The sequence below is a fragment of the Oncorhynchus keta genome, chromosome 9 (genome assembly GCF_023373465.1).
Source record: "Oncorhynchus keta strain PuntledgeMale-10-30-2019 chromosome 9, Oket_V2, whole genome shotgun sequence".
Taxonomy (NCBI): Eukaryota; Metazoa; Chordata; class Actinopteri; order Salmoniformes; family Salmonidae; genus Oncorhynchus; species Oncorhynchus keta.
Window position 1 is genome coordinate 10,014,741 of NC_068429.1, and position 20,366 is coordinate 10,035,106.

Sequence of the window (20,366 nt, forward strand, 5' to 3'; positions counted from 1 at the left end):
AGCGCATGCGGGCTGCAGCAGCTGGAGATGTATTTCATTACCCTAGCCCGAGGATTGGAAAGAAAGCAACGAGTTATCGATACAAATGTACTTTAACAGTTCTTCGGGCCGTGTTTCCTGCAATGAAATGTATTCGCCTCTTCTTGCCTAACGACAGCATGTTACGCGTTTATCCCAAACTAAAAACCCTCATTTGTCATCTTCACCTCTAAATGAGCTCCTCCGTTTGTTTCCGGCGTACTTTGGCTCGTCCAGTGGCGCTGCAATGCCCCTGTCAGCACTCAACACGTTGTTTACTGTCCTCCAATCACCACTGCACACAAACAGTCAAACCCATTAGGCTCTGTCTGCCAGCTGCAGAGCTGCAGCTTCCACTTCCTCTGGGCTGTCAGAAGAAAACAGGGGGGGGGGGATGTGTCCCAAACGACACCCTATTCCTTACATAGTGAACATAAGTGCACTACATAGAGAATAGGATGCCATTTGTACTATAGGAACCTTTAATTAAACCCTAAATGGTGACATCATTGCTCTGCGCTATGCTGAGTACTCTGCTGCATGCAGGCACACTCGTCAGCGCCATTTTTCCATTGCATAAGCTCTCTCTGAGGCGGACCACAAGTACTCCAGGCAGATGTTGTAGTGTGTGGAGCCAGGGGAAGGGATGTACAAGTTGTATTGAATTTGTGTGTGTGTGTCACTATTCAACCAAGCATTCTCTGGCTCTTCCTAGTAAACTGTAATCAGTAAAGGGATAAGTTGAGGGAAGAGGACATTATGTTGCTCCTCTAATGAACTACAATTAGCAAATCAAATCAAAATGTATTGGTCACATACAGATGGTTAGCAGATGTTATTGCGAGTGTAGCGAAATGCTTGTGCTTCTCGTTCTGACAGTGCAGCAATATCTAACATGTAATCTAACAATTCCACAACAACTACCTAATACACACAAATCTAAGTAAATTAATGAAATGGAATAAGAATATATACATGTAAATATATGGATGAGCGATGACAGAGCGGCATAGGCAAGAGGCAATAGGATGGTATAAAATACAGTATATACATATGAGATGAGTAATGCAAGATATGTGAACATTATTAAAGTGACTAGTTATCCAGTTATTAAAGTGGCCAATGATTTCAAGTCTGTATGTAGGCAGCAGCCTCTCTGTGTTAGTGGTGGCTGTTTAACAGACTGATGGCCTTGAGATAGAAGCTGTTTTTCAGTCTCTCGGTCCCAGCTTTGATGCACCTGTACTGACCTCGCCTTCTGGATGATAGCAGGGTGAACAGGCAGTGGCTCGGGTGGTTGTTGTCCTTGATGATCTTTTTGGCCTTCCTGTGACATCAGGTGCTGTAAGTGTCCTGGAGGGCAGGTAGTTTGCCCCGGTGATGCGTTACTCTGGAGAGCCTTGCAGTGCAGTGCAGTTGCCTTACCAGGTGGTGATACAGCCCGACAGGCATCTGTAAAAGTTTGTGAGGGTTTTAGGTGACAAGACACATTTCTTTAGAATCCTGAGGTTGAAGAGGCACCGTTGCCCCTTCTTCACCACACTGTCTGTGTGGGTGGACCATTTCAGTTTGTCTGTGATGTGTACGCTGAGGAACTTAAAACGTTCCACCTTCTCCACTGCTGTCCTGTCGATGTGGATAGGGGGGTGCTCCCTATATTAAAGGGGTAAGTTGAGGGAAGAGGACATTATGTTTTCATCCTGATATGTTTGATAATAGACTAACATTTTGTGTTATGGGTAACATATGGGAAAAGTGGGTCTAACAGTAATGGTATTATTAGTCATAAAAAAAAATATTTAAAAAATAAAATAAAATAAAAAGAAGTAATGGTATTACTATATTACCTAATGGCATTATGGGGGGAATAATTGTCCAAAACTCAACCTATTGAGATCAATTTGGAGAAGATATAACGTAAAATGTTTTCTAAATTAAAGTAGCGTTAATAGGTTGGAAAACTTTCCAGACCACATTTGAACTTGGGTTATTGCTTGTACAATTTAATTGGTTTATGATATAAGTTAATAGTGAAGATGATGATGATAGTCATCACTTCCTGATTTAAATCCCAATATTTGCCAAGCGTGAAGACATTACACATCAAATAGGCATAATGCACTGAATATTGTAACTACTTGAGATTCATCCCACACCATTGGTTTCACCCATGACCCTTTGTTGCCATTTAAATGGATAAATCCAATCACCAGCCATTTTGAACCGATGCCTTGAGGACGAGTATCCAAGATATCTACCGACTTCAAAACGGTTTAAGTGTATTTGTTCGAATCAACAGTTGTCCAGGCGCCAACAACCTTTTGGCCTGGAGGAAAGGAAAAACACCAAAGTGATTGAGGTTATTTGAGGATGTTTGAGGTTTATTTTCCAATTGGAATATAGCTGGAGTGGAGCTTTGCCTTGCACTCTCCTTGGCCTGCTAACATTGTCCATTACTTTCCATCGAGGCTGTTGGAGGCTAGCGTGGCTAGTTGTGGCTTGGCAACCTGATGTTATGGCATTACAAAATATACAACTTGAAGGCATACCCAAGTGGTGGGCTCTATGAAGGTCATATGTTATTTTCTCTAAGTGTGTGTGTGTGTGTGTGTGTGTGTGTGTGTGTGTGTGTATATATGGATTTCACTACTGTAGAACAGTAGATTAGGTTAGTGGTTACAGTGTACTCACGGTAGGTCCTGTAGGATTCAGTGACAGCATGTATGTAACAAATAATCTACTGTGTTAACCACCAAAGTACTTGATTGCTTATGTGGTCATAGGCATTTACCAAACCAACATGAGCAGGCATGCCACCTCACCAAGGTTTGGGCCAAGACAACAGGATTTATCATAGGACAGATGGCAAATCCTCAGATAAAAGGATAGGAAAGCAGGAAGCCATCAACTGTTAAATCAGAGATGGTTCAGTAATTATCAGAGAATAAGGCACTATCTTTAGAGGTGTGTGTGTGTGTGTGTGTGTGTGTGTGTGTGTGTGTGTGTGTGTGTGTGTGTGTGTGTGTGTGTGTGTGTGTGTGTGTGTGTGTGTGTGTGTGTGTGTGTGTGTGTGTGTGTGTGTGTGTGTGTGTGCGTGACCATAGAGATAGACAGTCTGATGAGAGATTGAGACATGATTGCCTGTCAGAACCTGGCCAACATTCTCTCTCAACTCCCCTCAGTCTCTCCCCATCTCACCCCCCTCCAATACCCCTTTCTCCATCCCTACATAATGTGTACTGTTGGGGTTACTGGAGGACTGGGAAACACTGCCCTACATAATGTGTACTGTTGGGGTTACTGGAGGACTGGGAAACACTGCCCTACATAATGTGTACTGTTGGGGTTACTGGAGGACTGGGAAACACTGCCCTACATAATGTGTACTGTTGGGGTTACTGGAGGACTGAGTTGGGAAACACTGCCCTACATAATGTGTGCTGTTGGGGTTACTGGAGGACTGGGAAACACTGCCCTACATAATGTGTACTGTTGGGGTTACTGGAGGACTGGGAAACACTGCCCTACATAATGTGTACTGTTGGGGTTACTGGAGGACTGGGGTTGGGAAACACTGCCCTACATAATGTGTACTGTTGGGGTTACTGGAGGACTGGGAAACACTGCCCTATATAATGTGTACTGTTGGGGTTACTGGAGGACTGTGAAACACTGCCCTACATAATGTGTACTGTTGGGGTTACTGGAGGACTGGGAAACACTGCCCTACATAATGTGTACTGTTGGGGTTACTGGAGGACTGGAGTTGGGAAACACTGCCCTACATAATGTGTGCTGTTGGGGTTACTGGAGGACTGGGAAACACTGCCCTACATAATGTGTACTGTTGGGGTTACTGGAGGACTGGAGTTGGGAAACACTGCCCTACATAATGTGTGCTGTTGGGGTTACTGGAGGACTGGAAAACACTGCCCTACATAATGTGTACTGTTGGGGTTACTGGAGGACTGGGAAACACTGCCCTACATAATGTGTACTGTTGGGGTTACTGGAGGACTGGGAAACACTGCCCTACATAATGTGTGCTGTTGGGGTTACTGGAGGACTGGGAAACACTGCCCTACATAATGTGTGCTGTTGGGGTTACTGGAGGACTGGGAAACACTGCCCTACATAATGTGTACTGTTGGGGTTACTGGAGGACTGGGAAACACTGCCCTACATAATGTGTACTGTTGGGGTTACTGGAGGACTGGAGTTGGGAAACACTGCCCTACATAATGTGTGCTGTTGGGGTTACTGGAGGACTGGGAAACACTGCCCTACATAATGTGTACTGTTGGGGTTACTGGAGGACTGGAGTTGGGAAACACTGCCCTACATAATGTGTGCTGTTGGGCTTACTGGAGGACTGGGAAACACTTCCCTACATAATGTGTACTGTTGGGGTTACTGGAGGACTGGAGTTGGGAAACACTGCCCTACATAATGTGTACTGTTGGGCTTACTGGAGGACTGGGAAACACTGCCCTACATAATGTGTACTGTTGGGGTTACTGGAGGACTGGAGTTGGGAAACACTGCCCTACATAATGTGTGCTGTTGGGGTTACTGGAGGACTGGGAAACACTGCCCTACATAATGTGTACTGTTGGGGTTACTGGAGTTGGGAAGCACTGCCCTACATAATGTGTACTGTTGGGGTTACTGGAGTTGGGAAGCACTGCCCTACATAATGTGTACTGTTGGGATTACTGGAGTTGGGAAACACTGCCCTACATAATGTGTACTGTTGGGGTTACTGGAGTTGGGAAACACTGCCCTACATAATGTGTACTGTTGGGGTTACTGGAGGACTGGGAAACACTGCCCTACATAATGTGTACTGTTGGGGTTACTGGAGGACTGGAGTTGGGAAACACTGCCCTACATAATGTGTACTGTTGGGGTTACTGGAGGACTGGAGTTGGGAAACACTGCCCTACATAATGTGTACTGTTGGGGTTACTGGAGGACTGGGAAACACTGCCCTACATAATGTGTACTGTTGGGGTTACTGGAGGACTGGGAAACACTGCCCTACATAATGTGTGCTGTTGGGGTTACTGGAGGACTGGGAAACACTGCCCTACATAATGTGTACTGTTGGGGTTACTGGAGGACTGGGAAACACTGCCCTACATAATGTGTACTGTTGGGGTTACTGGAGGACTGGAGTTGGGAAACACTGCCCTACATAATGTGTGCTGTTGGGGTTACTGGAGGACTGGGAAACACTGCCCTACATAATGTGTACTGTTGGGGTTACTGGAGGACTGGAGTTGGGAAACACTGCCCTACATAATGTGTGCTGTTGGGCTTACTGGAGGACTGGGAAACACTTCCCTACATAATGTGTACTGTTGGGGTTACTGGAGGACTGGAGTTGGGAAACACTGCCCTACATAATGTGTACTGTTGGGGTTACTGGAGGACTGGGAAACACTTCCCTACATAATGTGTACTGTTGGGGTTACTGGAGTTGGGAAACACTGCCCTACATAATGTGTACTGTTGGGGTTACTGGAGGACTGGGAAACACTGCCCTACATAATGTGTACTGTTGGGGTTACTGGAGGACTGGAGTTGGGAAACACTGCCCTACATAATGTGTACTGTTGGGGTTACTGGAGGACTGGAGTTGGGAAACACTGCCCTACATAATGTGTGCTGTTGGGCTTACTGGAGGACTGGGAAACACTGCCCTACATAATGTGTACTGTTGGGGTTACTGGAGGACTGGAGTTGGGAAACACTGCCCTACATAATGTGTGCTGTTGGGGTTACTGGAGGACTGGGAAACACTGCCCTACATAATGTGTACTGTTGGGGTTACTGGAGTTGGGAAACACTGCCCTACATAATGTGTACTGTTGGGGTTACTGGAGGACTGGGGAACACTGCCCTACACAATGTGTACTGTTGGGGTTACTGGAGTTGGGAAACACTGCCCTACATAATGTGTACTGTTGGGGTTACTGGAGGACTGGGAAACACTGCCCTACACAATGTGTACTGTTGGGGTTACTGGAGGACTGGAGTTGGGAAGCACTGCCCTACATAATGTGTACTGTTGGGGTTACTGGAGGACTAGAGTTGGGAAACACTGCCCAACATAATGTGTACTGTTGGGGTTACTGGAGGACTGGGAAACACTGCCCTACATAATGTGTACTGTTGGGGTTACTGGAGGACTGGAGTTGGGAAACACTGCCCTACACAATGTGTACTGTTGGGGTTACTGGAGGACTGGAGTTGGGAAACATTGCCCTACATAATGTGTACTGTTGGGGTTACTGGAGGACTGGAGTTGGGAAACACTGCCCTACATAATGTGTACTGTTGGGGTTACTGGAGGACTGGGAAACACTGCCCTACATAATGTGTACTGTTGTGATTACTGGAGTTGGGAAACACTGCCCTACATAATGTGTACTGTTGGGGTTACTGGAGTTGGGAAACACTGCCCTACATAATGTGTACTGTTGGGGTTACTGGAGGACTGGGAAACACTGCCCTACATAATGTGTACTGTTGGGGTTACTGGAGGACTGGAGTTGGGAAACACTGCCCTACATAATGTGTGCTGTTGGGCTTACTGGAGGACTGGGAAACACTGCCCTACATAATGTGTACTGTTGGGGTTACTGGAGGACTGGAGTTGGGAAACACTGCCCTACATAATGTGTGCTGTTGGGGTTACTGGAGGACTGGGAAACACTGCCCTACATAATGTGTACTGTTGGGGTTACTGGAGTTGGGAAACACTGCCCTACATAATGTGTACTGTTGGGGTTACTGGAGGTCTGGGGAACACTGCCCTACACAATGTGTACTGTTGGGGTTACTGGAGTTGGGAAACACTGCCCTACATAATGTGTACTGTTGGGGTTACTGGAGGACTGGGAAACACTGCCCTACACAATGTGTACTGTTGGGGTTACTGGAGGACTGGAGTTGGGAAGCACTGCCCTACATAATGTGTACTGTTGGGGTTACTGGAGGACTGGAGTTGGGAAACACTGCCCAACATAATGTGTACTGTTGGGGTTACTGGAGGACTGGGAAACACTGCCCTACATAATGTGTACTGTTGGGGTTACTGGAGGACTGGAGTTGGGAAACACTGCCCTACACAATGTGTACTGTTGGGGTTACTGGAGGACTGGAGTTGGGAAATATTGCCCTACATAATGTGTACTGTTGGGGTTACTGGAGGACTGGAGTTGGGAAACACTGCCCTACATAATGTGTACTGTTGGGGTTACTGGAGGACTGGGAAACACTGCCCTACATAATGCATTGCCTTTGACCAGAAGCCTATGGGCAAGGAATAAATTATATAGGGAATAGGATACAGTATGTGAACAGAAATGGTTTTGACTCAAATGTCCAATGTGATGATTGATGTTATATACCTTGAAGAGTTGAAATGGAATGAACCCCAAATCTGTGAAAGCAGTTGGCTAAATCACATGCAGGTCTGGGGCTAGGCATCTGTAACCTTGGTACACAGAGTTCAGTACTTAGATATTCTATTGGCTATTTCTATGGTTCAGTGGTCTACCGGTCTTGACCAGAGTGTTGACCCTGGACAATGTTTGTTAACATTGGTTACCTGGCGACAGGGCAGGATCACATGACTGTGCAGTGTGGGCTCGGTCTGGGTCTCTTATCCAATGGTATTGGTTATTTGTAGTGAGTCACGCTGGTCAGAATGCAGAGAAACTGAAGGGTTTTTGTCTCTCTCCCTTTCTCTTTATTCTCTTTATTCTCTCTCTCCCTTTCTCTTTATTCTTTCTCTTTCTCTCTCCCTTTCTCTCTCTCTTCTCTCTCTCCCGTTCTCTTTATACTCTCTCTCACTTTCTCTTTATTCTCTCTCTTTCTCTCTCTCCCTTTCTCTTTATTCTCTCTCTTTCTCTCTCTCCCTTTCTCTTTATTATCTCCCTTTCTCTTTATTCTCTCTCTTTCTCTCTCTCCCTTTCTCTTTCTCTCTTTCTCTTTCTCTCCTTTCTCTTTCTCTCTCCCTTTCTCTTTATTCTTTCTCTCTCCCTTTCTCTTTATTCTTTCTCTCTCCCTTTCTCTTTATTCTTTCTCTCTCCCTTTCTCTTTATTCTCTCTCTCTTTCTCTCCCTTTCTCTTTATTCTTTCTCTCTCTCCCTTTCTCTTTATTCTCTCTCTCTTTCTCTCCCTTTCTCTTTCTCTCTCTCCCTTTCTCTTTATTATTTCTTTATTATTTCTCTTTCTCCCTTTCTCCTTCTCTCTCTCCCTTTCTCTTTCTCTCTCTCCCTTTCTCTTTCTCTCTCTCCCTTCCTCTTTATTCTTTCTCACTCTCCCTTTCTCTTTCTCTTTATTCTCTCTTTCTCTCCCCTTCTCTTTCTCTCTCTCCCTTTCTCTTTATTCTCTCTTTCTCTCTCTCCCTTTCTCTTGATTTTCTCTCTTTCTCTCTCTCCTTTTCTCTCCCTTTCTCTTTATTCTCTCTCTCCCTTTCTCTTTATTCTTTCTCTTTATTCTCTCTCTCTTTCTCTCCCTTTCTCTCTCTCCCTTTCTCTCCCTTTCTCTTTCTCTCTCTCCCTTTCTCTCCCTTTCTCTTTCTGGCTCTCCCTTTCTCTTTATTCTTTCTCGCTCTCCCTTTCTCTTTATTCTCTCTTTCTCTCTCTCCCTTTCTCTTTCTCTCTCCCTTTCTCTTTCTCTCTCTCCCTTTCTCTTTCTCTCTCTCCCTTTCTCCTTCTCTCTCTCCCTTTCTCTTTCTCTCTCTCCCTTTCTCTTTCTCGCTCTCCCTTTCTCTTTCTCGCTCTCCCTTTCTCTTTATTCTTTCTCTCTCTCACTTTCTCTTTATTCTTTCTCTTTATTCTCTCTCTTTCTCTCCCTTTCTCTCTCTCCCTTTCTCTCCCTTTCTCTTTATTCTTTCTCTTTCTCGCTCTCCCTTTCTCTTTATTCTTTCTCTCTCTCACTTTCTCTATATTCTTTCTCGCTCTCCCTTTCTCTATATTCTTTCTCTTTCTCTCTCTCCCTTTCTTTTTATTCTTTCTCGCTCTCCCTTTCTCTTTATTCTTTCTCGCTCTCCCTTTCTCTTTATTCTCTCTCTCTCTCCCTTTCTCTATATTCTTTCTCTCTCTCTCTCCCTTTCTCTTTCTCTCTCTCCCTTTCTCTTTCTCTCTCTCCCTTTCTCTTTCTCTCTCTCCCTTTCTCTTTCTCTCTCTCCCTTTCTCTTTCTCTCTCTCCCTTTCTCTTTCTCTCTCTCCCTTTCTCTTTCTCGCTCTCCCTTTCTCTTTCTCTCTCTCCCTTTCTCTTTCTCTCTCTCCCTTTCTCTTTCTCTCTCTCCCTTTCTCCTTCTCTCTCTCCCTTCCTCTTTATTCTTTCTCTTTCTCACTCTCCCTCTTTATTCTTTCTCTCTCTCCCTTTCTCTTTATTCTTTCGCTCTCTCCCTTTCTCTTTCTCTCTCTCCCTTTCTCTTTATTCTCTCTCTTTCTCTCTCCCTTTCTCTTTATTTTCTCTCTTTCTCTCTCTCCTTTTCTCTCCCGTTCTCTTTATTCTCTCTCCCATTCTCTTTATTCTTTCTCTTTATTCTCTCTCTCTTTCTCTCCCTTTCTCTTTCTCTCTCTCCCTTTCTCTTTATTCTTTCTCTTTCTCTCTCTCCCTTTCTCTCTCCTTTTCTCTTGATTATTTCTCTTTCTCTCTCTCCCTTTCTCTTTATTCTCTCTCTCTTTCTCTCCCTTTCTCTTTCTCACTCTCCATTTCTCTTTATTCTCTCTCTCCTTTTCTCTTTATTCTTTCTCTTTATTCTCTCTCCTTCTCTCTCTCCCTTCCTCTTTATTCTTTCTCTTTCTCGCTCTCCCTTTCTCTTTATTCTCTCTCTCTCTCACTTTCTCTTTATTCTTTCTCTTTCTCACTCTCCCTTTCTCTTTATTCTTTCTCGCTCTCCCTTTCTCTTTATTCTTTCTCTCTCTCTCTCCCTTTCTCTTTATTCTTTCTCTCTCTCTCTCCCTTTCTCTATATTCTTTCTCTCTCTCTCTCCCTTTCTCTATATTCTTTCTCTCTCTCTCTCCCTTTCTCTATATTCTTTCTCTCTCTCTCTCCCTTTCTCTATATTCTTTCTCTCTCTCTCTCCCTTTCTCTTTATTCTTTCTCTCTCTCTCTCTCCCTTTCTCTTTATTCTTTCTCTTTATTCTCTCTCTCTCTCTCCCTTTCTCTCCCTCTCTCTCCCTTCCTCTTTATTCTTTCTCTCTCTCCCTTTCTCTTTATTCTTTCTCTCTCTCCCTTTCTCTTTATTCTTTCTCGCTCTCCCTTTCTCTTTATTCTTTCTCTCTCTCCCTTTCTCTTTTCTCTCTTTCTCTCTCTCCCTTTCTCTTTATTATTTATCTTTCTCTCTCCCTTTATTATTTCTCTTTCTCCCTTTCTCTTTATTCTCTCTCTCTTTATCTCCCTCCCTTTCTCTTTCTCTCTCTCCCTTTCTCTTTCTCTCTCTCCCTTCCTCTTTATTCTTTCTCGCTCTCCCTTTCTCTTTATTCTTTCTCGCTCCCCCTTTCTCTTTATTCTTTCTCGCTCTCCCTTTCTCTTTATTCTCTTTCTCTCCCCTTTCTCTTTATTCTTTCTCTTTCTCCCTTTCTCTTTATTCTCTCTCTCTCTCCTTTCTCTTTATTCTCTCTCTCTCTCCCTTTCTCTTTATTCTCTCTCTCTCTCCCTTTCTCTTTATTCTCTCTCTCTCTCCCTTTCTCTTTATTCTCTTTCTCTCTCCCTTTCTCTTTATTCTTTCTCGCTCTCCCTTTCTCTTTATTCTTTCTCTCTCCCTTTCTCTTTATTCTTTCTCGCTCTCCCTTTCTCTTTATTCTCTCTCTCTCTCCCTTTCTCTTTATTCTTTCTCGCTCTCCCTTTCTCTTTATTCTCTCTCGCTCTCCCTTTCTCTTTATTCTCTCTCTCTCTCCCTTTCTCTTTATTCTTTCTCTTTCTCCCTTTCTCTTTATTCTCTCTCTCTCTCCCTTTCTCTTTATTCTCTTTCTCTCTCCCTTTCTCTTTATTCTTTCTCGCTCTCCCTTTCTCTTTATTCTTTCTCTCTCTCCCTTTCTCTTTCTCTCTCTCCCTTTCTCTTTATTCTTTCTCTTTCTCTCTCCCTTTCTCATTATTCTCTCTCTCCCTTTCTCTTTATTCTCTCTCTCTTTCTCTCTCTCCATTTCTCTTTATTCTCTCTCTCTTTCTCTCTCTCCCTTTCTCTTTATTATTTATCTTTCTCCCCTTCTCTTTATTCTCTCTCTTTCTCTCCCTCCCTTTCTCTTTCTCACTCTCCCTTTCTCTTTATTCTTTCTCTCTCTCTCTCCCTTTCTCTTTATTATTTCTCTCCCTCCCTTTCTCTTTCTCACTCTCCCTTTCTCTTTATTATTTCTCTCTCTCTCCCTTTCTCTTTATTCTTTCTCTCTCTCTCCTTTCTCTTTATTCTTTCTCTCTCTCTCCCTTCCTCTTTATTCTTTATCTCTCTCTCCCTTTCTCTTTATTCTCTCCCTTTCTCTTTATTCTCTCTTCTCTCCCTTTCTCTTTATTCTCTCTCTTTCTCTCCCTTTCTCTCCCTTTCTCTCTCTCCCTTTCTCTTTCTCTCTCTCCCTTCCTCTTTATTCTTTCTCGCTCTCCCTTTCTCTTTATTCTTTCTCTCTCTCCCTTTCTCTTTCTCGCTCTCCCTTTATCTTTTCTCTCTTTCTCTCTCCCTTTCTCTCTCTCCCTTTCTCTTTATTATTTCTCTTTCTCTCTCTCCCTTTCTCTTTTCTCTCTTTCTCTCTCTCCCTTTCTCTTTTCTCTCTTTCTCTCTCTCCCTTTATCTTTCTCTCTCTCCCTTCCTCTTTATTCTTTCTCTTTCTCGCTCTCCCTTTCTCTTTCTCGCTCTCCCTTTATCTTTTCTCTCTTTCTCTCTTTTCTCTCTTTCTCTCTCCCTTTCACTTTATTATTTCTCTTTCTCTCTCTCCCTTTATTATTTCTCTCTCTCCCTTCCTCTTTATTCTTTCTCGCTCTCCCTTTCTCTTTATTCTCTCCCTTTCTCTTTATTCTCTCTCTTTCTCTCTCTCCTTTTCTATCCCTTTCTCTTTATTCTCTCTCTTTCTCTCCCTTTCTCTTTATTCTTCCTCTTTATTCTCTCTCTTTCTCTCCCTTTCTCTTTATTCTTCCTCTTTATTCTCTCTCTTTCTCTCCCTTTCTCTCTCTCCCTTTCTCTTTCTCTCTCTCCCTTTCTCTTTCTCTCTCTCCCTTCCTTTTTATTCTTTCTCGCTCTCCCTTTATCTTTTCTCTCTTTCTCTCTCTCCCTTTCTCTTTATTATTTATCTTTCTCTCTCTCCCTTTCTCTTTTCTCTCTTTCTCTCTCTCCCTTTATTATTTCTCTCTCTCCCTTCCTCTTTATTATCTCTCTTTCTCTCCCTTTCTCTTTATTCTTCCTCTTTATTCTCTCTCTTTCTCTCCCTTTCTCTTTCTCTCTCTCCCTTCCTCTTTATTCTTTCTCTTTCTCGCTCTCCCTTTCTCTTTATTCTTTCTTTCTCTCTCTCCCTTTCTCTTTATTCTTTCTTTCTCTCTCTCCCTTTCTCTTTATTCTTTCTCTTTCTCGCTCTCCCTTTATCTTTTCTCTCTTTCTCTCTCTCCCTTTCTCTTTTCTCTCTCTCCCTTTCTCTTTATTATTTCTCTTTCTCCCTTTCTCTTTATTCTCTCTCTCTTTATCTCCCTCCCTTTCTCTTTCTCTCTCTCCCTTTCTCTTTCTCTCTCTCCCTTCCTCTTTATTCTTTCTCTCTCTCACTTTCTCTTTCTCGCTCTCCCTTTCTCTTTATTCTTTCTCTCTCTCCCTTTCTCTTTATTCTTTCTCTCTCTCTTTCTCTTTATTCTTTCTCTTTCTCTCTCCCTTTCTCTTTCTCTCTCCCTTTCTCTTTCTCTCTCTCCCTTTCTCTTTATTCTCTCTCTCCCTTTCTCTCTCCCTTTCTCTTTATTCTTTCTCTCTCAAATTCTCTTTATTCTTTCTCTTTCTCTCTCCCTTTCTCTTTATTATTTCTCTTTCTCTCTCCCTTTCTCTTTATTCTTTCTCTTTCTCTCTCCCTTTCTCTTTATTCTTTCTCTTTCTCTCTCCCTTTCTCTTTATTATTTCTCTTTATTCTCCTTCTTTATTCTCCTTCTCTTTATTCTCTCTTTCTCTTTTCTCCCTCTTTATACTCTCTCATTCTCCCTCTCACTCTTTCTCTCACTCTTTCTCCTGCTTTCTCTCATGCTCACTCTGTCCTTTCCTTCCTCCCAGGCCCTCTATTTCAAGAGAGAGTTCATTGCCTGCGGTATTCCTCACCTCATCTCCTCTCACCTCGTTGTGAGCAGTAGAGGGGAAAAGAGGTGTCCCTCCTTCCCTCTCCCACCCTACTCCTTCAGTCTCTGTCGTGAGAAAGTGACATGTTTGTTTTGTTGAAGAGTCAGTGTTACGTAAACTAGATGTGGCGACCACCACAAGGTTGTGTGTGGGGATGGGCATAAGTAATGGAGTACTCTAATGGACGTCAACTGACTGGCGTAGCAGTCTAAGGCACTGCATCTCAGTGCAAGAGGCATCACTACCGTCCCTGGTTCGAATCCAGGTTAAATCGCATCCGGCTGTGATTGGGAATCCCATAGGGTGGCGCACAATGGGCCCAGCGTTGTCTGGGGTAGGTTGTCAATGTAAATAAGAATTTGTTCTCAACTGACTTGCCTATTTAAATAAAATGTCATCTTTAATCAGGGATCCATTTTATACTGTACCACTTTGTGGTAGAATATACTTTGTGAACTGCCTGACCGGGCAAGTGATATTTTGTCTTGAAGACTACGTTCATTTACTCTAGTGTTCCAGTTGTACATCTGTGTTTGTAGGGTACAACAAAAATAAACTAACCCAAGCATCACACTGTTCTTCTCCCTAAATTCCCTTTCTCCTCCATCTCATTCACTGAATTGTGTTCGGTCCTCCCCCCACCACACACACACCCCACCACACACACACACACACACACACACACACACACACCGTTAGGCCTACAGAGATAAACACCTATTAAAAACATACCTAACTCATGAGATACACAAGCTACATTCCTTGTCAAATGACGACTGTTTTATCACAAATTCATAATGAGCTGGTTGTTTGAAGTAGGAAAATATGTTTTCAAATAATTGCGTCCCGTCTATTTTCCGCTGAAACAACTTTGTAAACTCCTAGTGCCATTTAGAATTGGTTAGCCTAGGCCCTAGGCTATAACTCCCCTAAACATAGACACGTTCCACACTGAACATATGCAAAAACCATTAATTTGATAAAGACAGAGCGAATTTTCATCAGAATTATGACTCATATGCCTACTCACCAAATAGATGTTTTGGCTGTAATTCATCACCATGCAATGCTCCGCGTGGAATTGTTCATCCATTTTGAAAATCCCAAAGAACAGGCAGAATGAACTAAATCAAACATCTGTATATTGAAGAGAAGAGTGATTTTGGTTTGTAACCCAGATCTGTTTTTCAAATGATCTCTCTTTGAGAATAACTGTTCCTTCCACGAGATGCACTTCACTTTGCCTCTTTTTTTAAATCATTTGTAAAAAAAATAGTATTCTGTTGTATTTTATTCTGTTATATTACCTCATGATTTATTCTTTTTTTTACTATAAAATAGGAGCGTCTTGACTGTGATAAGGGCTTGTAAAATAGGTGTGTCTTGACTGTGATAAGGGCTTGTAAAATAGGAGCGTTTTGACTGTGATAAGGGCTTGTAAAATAGGAGCGTCTTGACTGTGATAAGGGCTTGTAAAATAGGAGTGTCTTGACTGTGATAAGGGCTTGTAAAATAGGAGCGTCTTGACTGTGATAAGGGCTTGTAAAATAGGTGTGTCTTGACTGTGATAAGGGCTTGTAAAATAGGTGTGTCTTGACTGTGATAAGGGCTTGTAAAATAGGAGCGTCTTGTCTGATAAGGGCTTGTAAAATAGGTGTGTCTTGACTGTGATAAGGGCTTGTAAAATAGGTGTGTCTTGACTGTGATAAGGGCTTGTAAAATAGGAGCGTCTTGTCTGTGATAAGGGCTTGTAAAATAGGAGCGTCTTGTCTGTGATAAGGGCTTGTAAAATAGGAGCGTCTTGACTGTGATAAGGGCTTGTAAAATAGGTGTGTCTTGACTGTGATAAGGGCTTGTAAAATAGGAGCGTCTTGTCTGTGATAAGGGCTTGTAAAATAGGAGCGTCTTGTCTGTGATAAGGGCTTGTAAAATAGGAGCGTCTTGTCTGTGATAAGGGCTTGTAAAATAGGAGCGTCTTGTCTGTGATAAGGGCTTGTAAAATAGGAGCGTCTTGTCTGTGATAAGGGCTTGTAAAATAGGAGTGTCTTGACTGTGATAAGGGCTTGTAAAATAGGTGTGTCTTGACTGTGATAAGGGCTTGTAAAATAGGAGCGTCTTGTCTGTGATAAGGGCTTGTAAAATAGGAGCGTCTTGTCTGTGATAAGGGCTTGTAAAATAGGAGCGTCTTGACTGTGATAAGGGCTTGTAAAATAGGTGTGTCTTGACTGTGATAAGGGCTTGTAAAATAGGTGTGTCTTGACTGTGATAAGGGCTTGTAAAATAGGTGTGTCTTGACTGTGATAAGGGCTTGTAAAATAGGAGCGTCTTGTCTGTGATAAGGGCTTGTAAAATAGGAGCGTCTTGACTGTGATAAGGGCTTGTAAAATAGGTGTGTCTTGACTGTGATAAGGGCTTGTAAAATAGGAACGTCTTGTCTGCTAAATTAACAAAACAAGGCTATATATTATTATTATTATTATTATTATATATTATGCCATAGGCTTCTACAAGCCGCCACTGCAGAGGTTTTTTTATTTATTTTTTTACCTTTATTTAACTAGTCAAGTCGGTTAAGAACATATTCTTATTTTCAATGACGGCCTGGGAACAGTGGGTTAACTGCCTGTTCAGGGGCAGAACGACAGATTTGTACCGTGTCAGCTCGGGGGTTTGAACTCGCAACCTTCCGGTTACTAGTCTAACGCTCTAACCACTAGGCTGGTTGCTGCAGAGGTTGCTGCAGAGGTTGCTGCAGAGGTTGCTGCAGAGGTTGCTGCTGAGGTTACATATATATATATATATGCGGCAATTTAGCAATTAGAATTTGTTATCTGTAATGGTTATGATAAATTAGACACGGTTGGCATAGAGATATTTTTTTCAGTGCGGGCCTTGTGTTCTAAAAATAGGCATCTGGGGGGAAGGAGGGATGAAAAGAGAATGAGAAAGAAAGAGAGGGATGCAGGAAGTACTCAACCTCCATTGCACAGGAAGTGGGAGGAGATGGGGGAGCACGATTGTTTGGCTCTAACTCTCCTCTCTTCCAGACAGGAAACGGGCAATGTGTCCCAAATGGCACCCTATTCCCTACATAGTGCACTACTTTTGACCCGGGCCCATAGATCTCTGATCAAAAGTAGTGCACTATGTAGGGAAATAGGTTGCCATTTGGGACACACACTTGGATGAAAAGAGAAGGATCAGCCCCTCACTCATTAAGGCTTCCACTAGCGAGTTCCTTATTGTAGCCGTTGAGATCATGTGTCCTCCTAATAAGTGATATCAGTAGAAGGGAATGGGTGTTTCTCTCTGCAACACTGCAGTAATTAACAGGACAGGCCTTGGAGCTTCAGAATATCATTTTGGAATTCATTCCCATTGATTCAACATAGTGCTGCTGTATGTTGCCTCATTTCTATCATAGGCCTCTGTACCCTTTTCACACTTGTGAGCCAAGCCATGCTGAGCTGTACTGTACTGGCCTGGTTACACATCCACCACAGCTACTGGAACTATATTAGAAACGGCAAAGTGAATACAAAATACAAAACGAAGTGAATACAAAACATCGAAGCCAGTGCTGTTCGAGTCGGCACAACAGTGTGAGAAGGGCAGAAAAACTTTGCCAAAGACCAACCAGGACAAGAGAACGTAGAGGTCTTCACCCCAACATTCCATCCTTCATTGATATTTATCCTAGCCCTCTAACCCCTAACCTTCAACCTAACCCGTGACCTCTCTCCTAGGTTACTTCCTGGAGTTCCAGGAGCCGGTGAACAATATCACCATCGTGCAGGGCCAGGCGGCCACGCTGCACTGCAAGGTGACGGGAAATCCACGGCCCACCATCCGCTGGCTGAAGAATGATGCGCCCGTGGTCCAGGAGCAAGGACGCATCTCCATCCGCAAAACCGATGCGGGCTCCAAGCTGCGCATCACGGACCTGGACACCACGGACACAGGCTACTACCAGTGCGTGGCCTCCAACCCGGTCAAGGTGATCTCTGGCACTGGCGTGCTCTACGTGAAGCTGGGTAAGGAGAGGTTGGGCTTGTGGGCTTTGTCACCTTCTTTCTCTTGCTCTTTCACTTTTTCTTTTGCCCCGGTATCTGTCTTTCTTTCCCTCTCATACTTTACCAGAAAGAGCGAGAGGGCAGGGCGAAAAAGGAGAGCGATACAGAGATGGTTGTTAAAACTTACCGTGGGATACATGGTTTCAGAAACCACTCACTTACTCAATAAATAAACCCAGCATTCATAGCTACTCCTGGACAAGGCAAACTGCACATTTTTGGTAATTGGACTTTCTGTTCACTACTCATAAGTCACAATCGATTAATTCAGCCAAGTAGTGATTATAGCCCTATTCCTGTTCTGGCCACTTATTTTGGAGGGTTATTATGTGGCATTGATCTAAATGAACTGGAGCGACACTAGACAAGGGGCCATATGTACAACCTCATACTCCTGACACTACTCTAAGATTTATTGAAGAGCACTAGTATACCTCTCCCACCTCCCTAACGTAAAAACGACCATTCCTAAATCTAGCCGAGCACTGAAACAGTTTCCCCAGTGTTTCTGCTCTCCAAATGTTTTCAACTGCTTTTATGTGATTCTAGATAAACTCGTTTTTAAAGACCCACGCCGCTGACAGTTTTAGTGCAATAGCCGGCTAAAATTGTAGCGCTAGCTTCCCCCACGCATAGTCATCTCAGTACAATAATGTTAGTGCTTTTAGTAAGTGAACGTTTTACCAAAGCTGCTATTGAAAACAGAAGTAGGTATTTCCTCAGAGGGAGAAGGTCTGTTATGTCACCAATGGGATTTTTATTTCTAAACTCATGCCACTAGCAATTTATCATTCCCGTTTCTCCCAGGACATGCATGTATAGTGGTGTATTATCAGGATGTGTCAGGTCTTCTAGGAGTAGTGGGTTTGGAGTCAGGAGCAGAGGGTTCGGACAATCGTATTTATTCCGGTACAAAAAGGGTCACGCCCAAAACACTAGGCCCATAAAACGGACCGGCCCAAAAACAGGACCCCGACAGTCCGGAGAAAATACAATACAAATGCACATCCACAAACTAACGGAGGAACAAGCCCGCACAAAAGCATGTGGGCATAACCGGCTTAAATAGCCCTAATCAAAACGCAAGCAAGAAACAGTTGTAACCTGAATAGATCAGGATATCATCAATATACACCACCACACCCTGCCCGTGTAGGTCCCTGAGAATCTTGTCTACAAACGATTAAAAGACAGCTGGAGCATTCTTTAACCCATACGGCATGACAAGGTACTCATAATGGCCAGATGTGGTACTAAATGCGGTTCTCCACTCATCTCCCTCCCGAATACGCACCAGATTCTACGCACTCCTGTGGTTCAATGTTGTGAAAGAATTGCTCCGTGAAATGATTCTATCGCCGTAGCGATGAGAGGTAGCAGGTAACTAAACCCCACTGTGATGGAATTGAGACTTCGATAATCAATGCACGGACGCAGACCTCCCTCCTTTTTTTTTTTCACAAAAAAGAAACTTGAGGAGACGGGTGAAATAGAGGGCTGAATGTACCCCTGTCCCAGAGATTCAGTGACATATGTCTCCATAGCCAACGTCTCCTCCTGGGATAAAGGATACACATGACTCCTGGGGAGTGCAGCGTTTACCTGGAGGTTTATCACGCAATCCCCCTGTCGGTGAGGTGGTAATTTGGTCGCCCTCTTCTTACCGAAGGCGATAGCCAAATCGGCATATTCTGAGGGAATGCGCACAGTGGAAACCTGGTCTGAACTCTCCACCGACGTTGCACCGATGGAAACTCCTATACACCTACCTGAACACTCTGACCACCCCTGGAGAGACTCCTGTTTCCATGAAATCCTGGGATTGTGGCTAGCCAGCCAGGGAACCCCCAGCACCACTGGAAACGCAGGTGAATCGATAAGAAAGAGACTAATCCACTCCTTATGATCCCCCTGCGTTACCATGTCCAGTGGAACCGTGGCCTCCCCGACCAGCCCTGACCCTAACGGTTGGCTATCTAAGGAGTGCACAGGGAAGGGTGGATCTATCGGCACCAGGGGATTCCCCAACCCACGGGCGCGTCTGCGATCCATAAAGTTCCCAGCTGCGCCTGAATCGACTAGCGCTTTGTGCTGGAGAGAGGGAGAAAACTCAGAAAACAAAATTAATAAAAACATGTGATCAACAGGGAGCTCTGGGTGAGTTTGGTGCTGACTCACCTGGGGTGACCGAGAAGTGTTCTGCTTGCCCTCTCGACTCCCAGACAAGCTCCTTCAGCACCGGTCGGAAGTGTGTTATCTCCGACCACAGCTGGTGCAGGAGGAGCCTCCTCCTCCGGTCCCCCTCGATGCGGCCCCCCCTAACTCCATAGGTATGGGAGCGGGAGGGCCAGGAGGTGGACCTGACAGGGCCCTTTCTGAACGCCCGCGGGAAGCTAGCAGATTGTCCAGTCGGATCGCCATGTCTATGAGCTCATCGAGGGAGAGAGTGGTGTCCCAACAAGCTAGCTCCCTGCGGACGTCCTCCTGGAGGCTACACCAGTGTCATTCCACCCCGCCCCAGCGGCCAATGCCCGGAACTCCAGCGCGAAGTCCTGCGCGCTCCTCGTCTAAGGTGGAACAGCCGTTCACCCGCCGCTCGGCCCTCTGGAGGTTGGTCGAACACGGCCCGGAAACGGCGGGTGAACTCTAGGTAGTGGTCCCTTGCAGAGTCTGGGCTATTCCAAACTGCGTTGGCCCACTCCAGGGCTCTGCCCGTCAGGCAGGAGACAAGGACGCTCACACTCTCTTCACCCAAGGGAGTCGGCCGAACGGTAGCCAGGTATAGCTCGAGCTGGAGCAAAAATCCCTGGCACCCAGCCGCTGCTCCATCGTACTCCCTTGAGGGGCGCGAGACGAAGTGCGCTGGGGCCGGACGCCGCCGGAGGAGTGGGTTGAGTCGTCGAAGGTGGTGCTGGCGGCGAGGTAGGGAGACCACACCTCTCCCATTGGTCCATTCT

General features: G+C 44.4%; 1 protein-coding gene and 1 long non-coding RNA gene across 4 annotated transcripts in view; both read left to right on the forward strand.

Moving 5' to 3' along the window:
* Window positions 1-20,366, forward strand: part of ror2 (receptor tyrosine kinase-like orphan receptor 2) — a 167,097-nt gene that overhangs the window by 117,222 nt on the left and 29,509 nt on the right. For all 3 annotated transcript variants that reach the window (XM_052525102.1, XM_052525104.1, XM_052525103.1), the window contains exon 3: window positions 17,083-17,370. In XM_052525102.1, coding sequence (XP_052381062.1) covers window positions 17,083-17,370 — 288 coding nt within the window. The remainder of the gene's footprint in view (window positions 1-17,082; window positions 17,371-20,366) is intronic.
* On the forward strand, window positions 14,838-15,790 carry LOC127931721 (uncharacterized). Its single transcript, XR_008142678.1, has 3 exons — window positions 14,838-15,025; window positions 15,096-15,165; window positions 15,691-15,790. It is a non-coding gene; the product is annotated as an uncharacterized LOC127931721 (long non-coding RNA).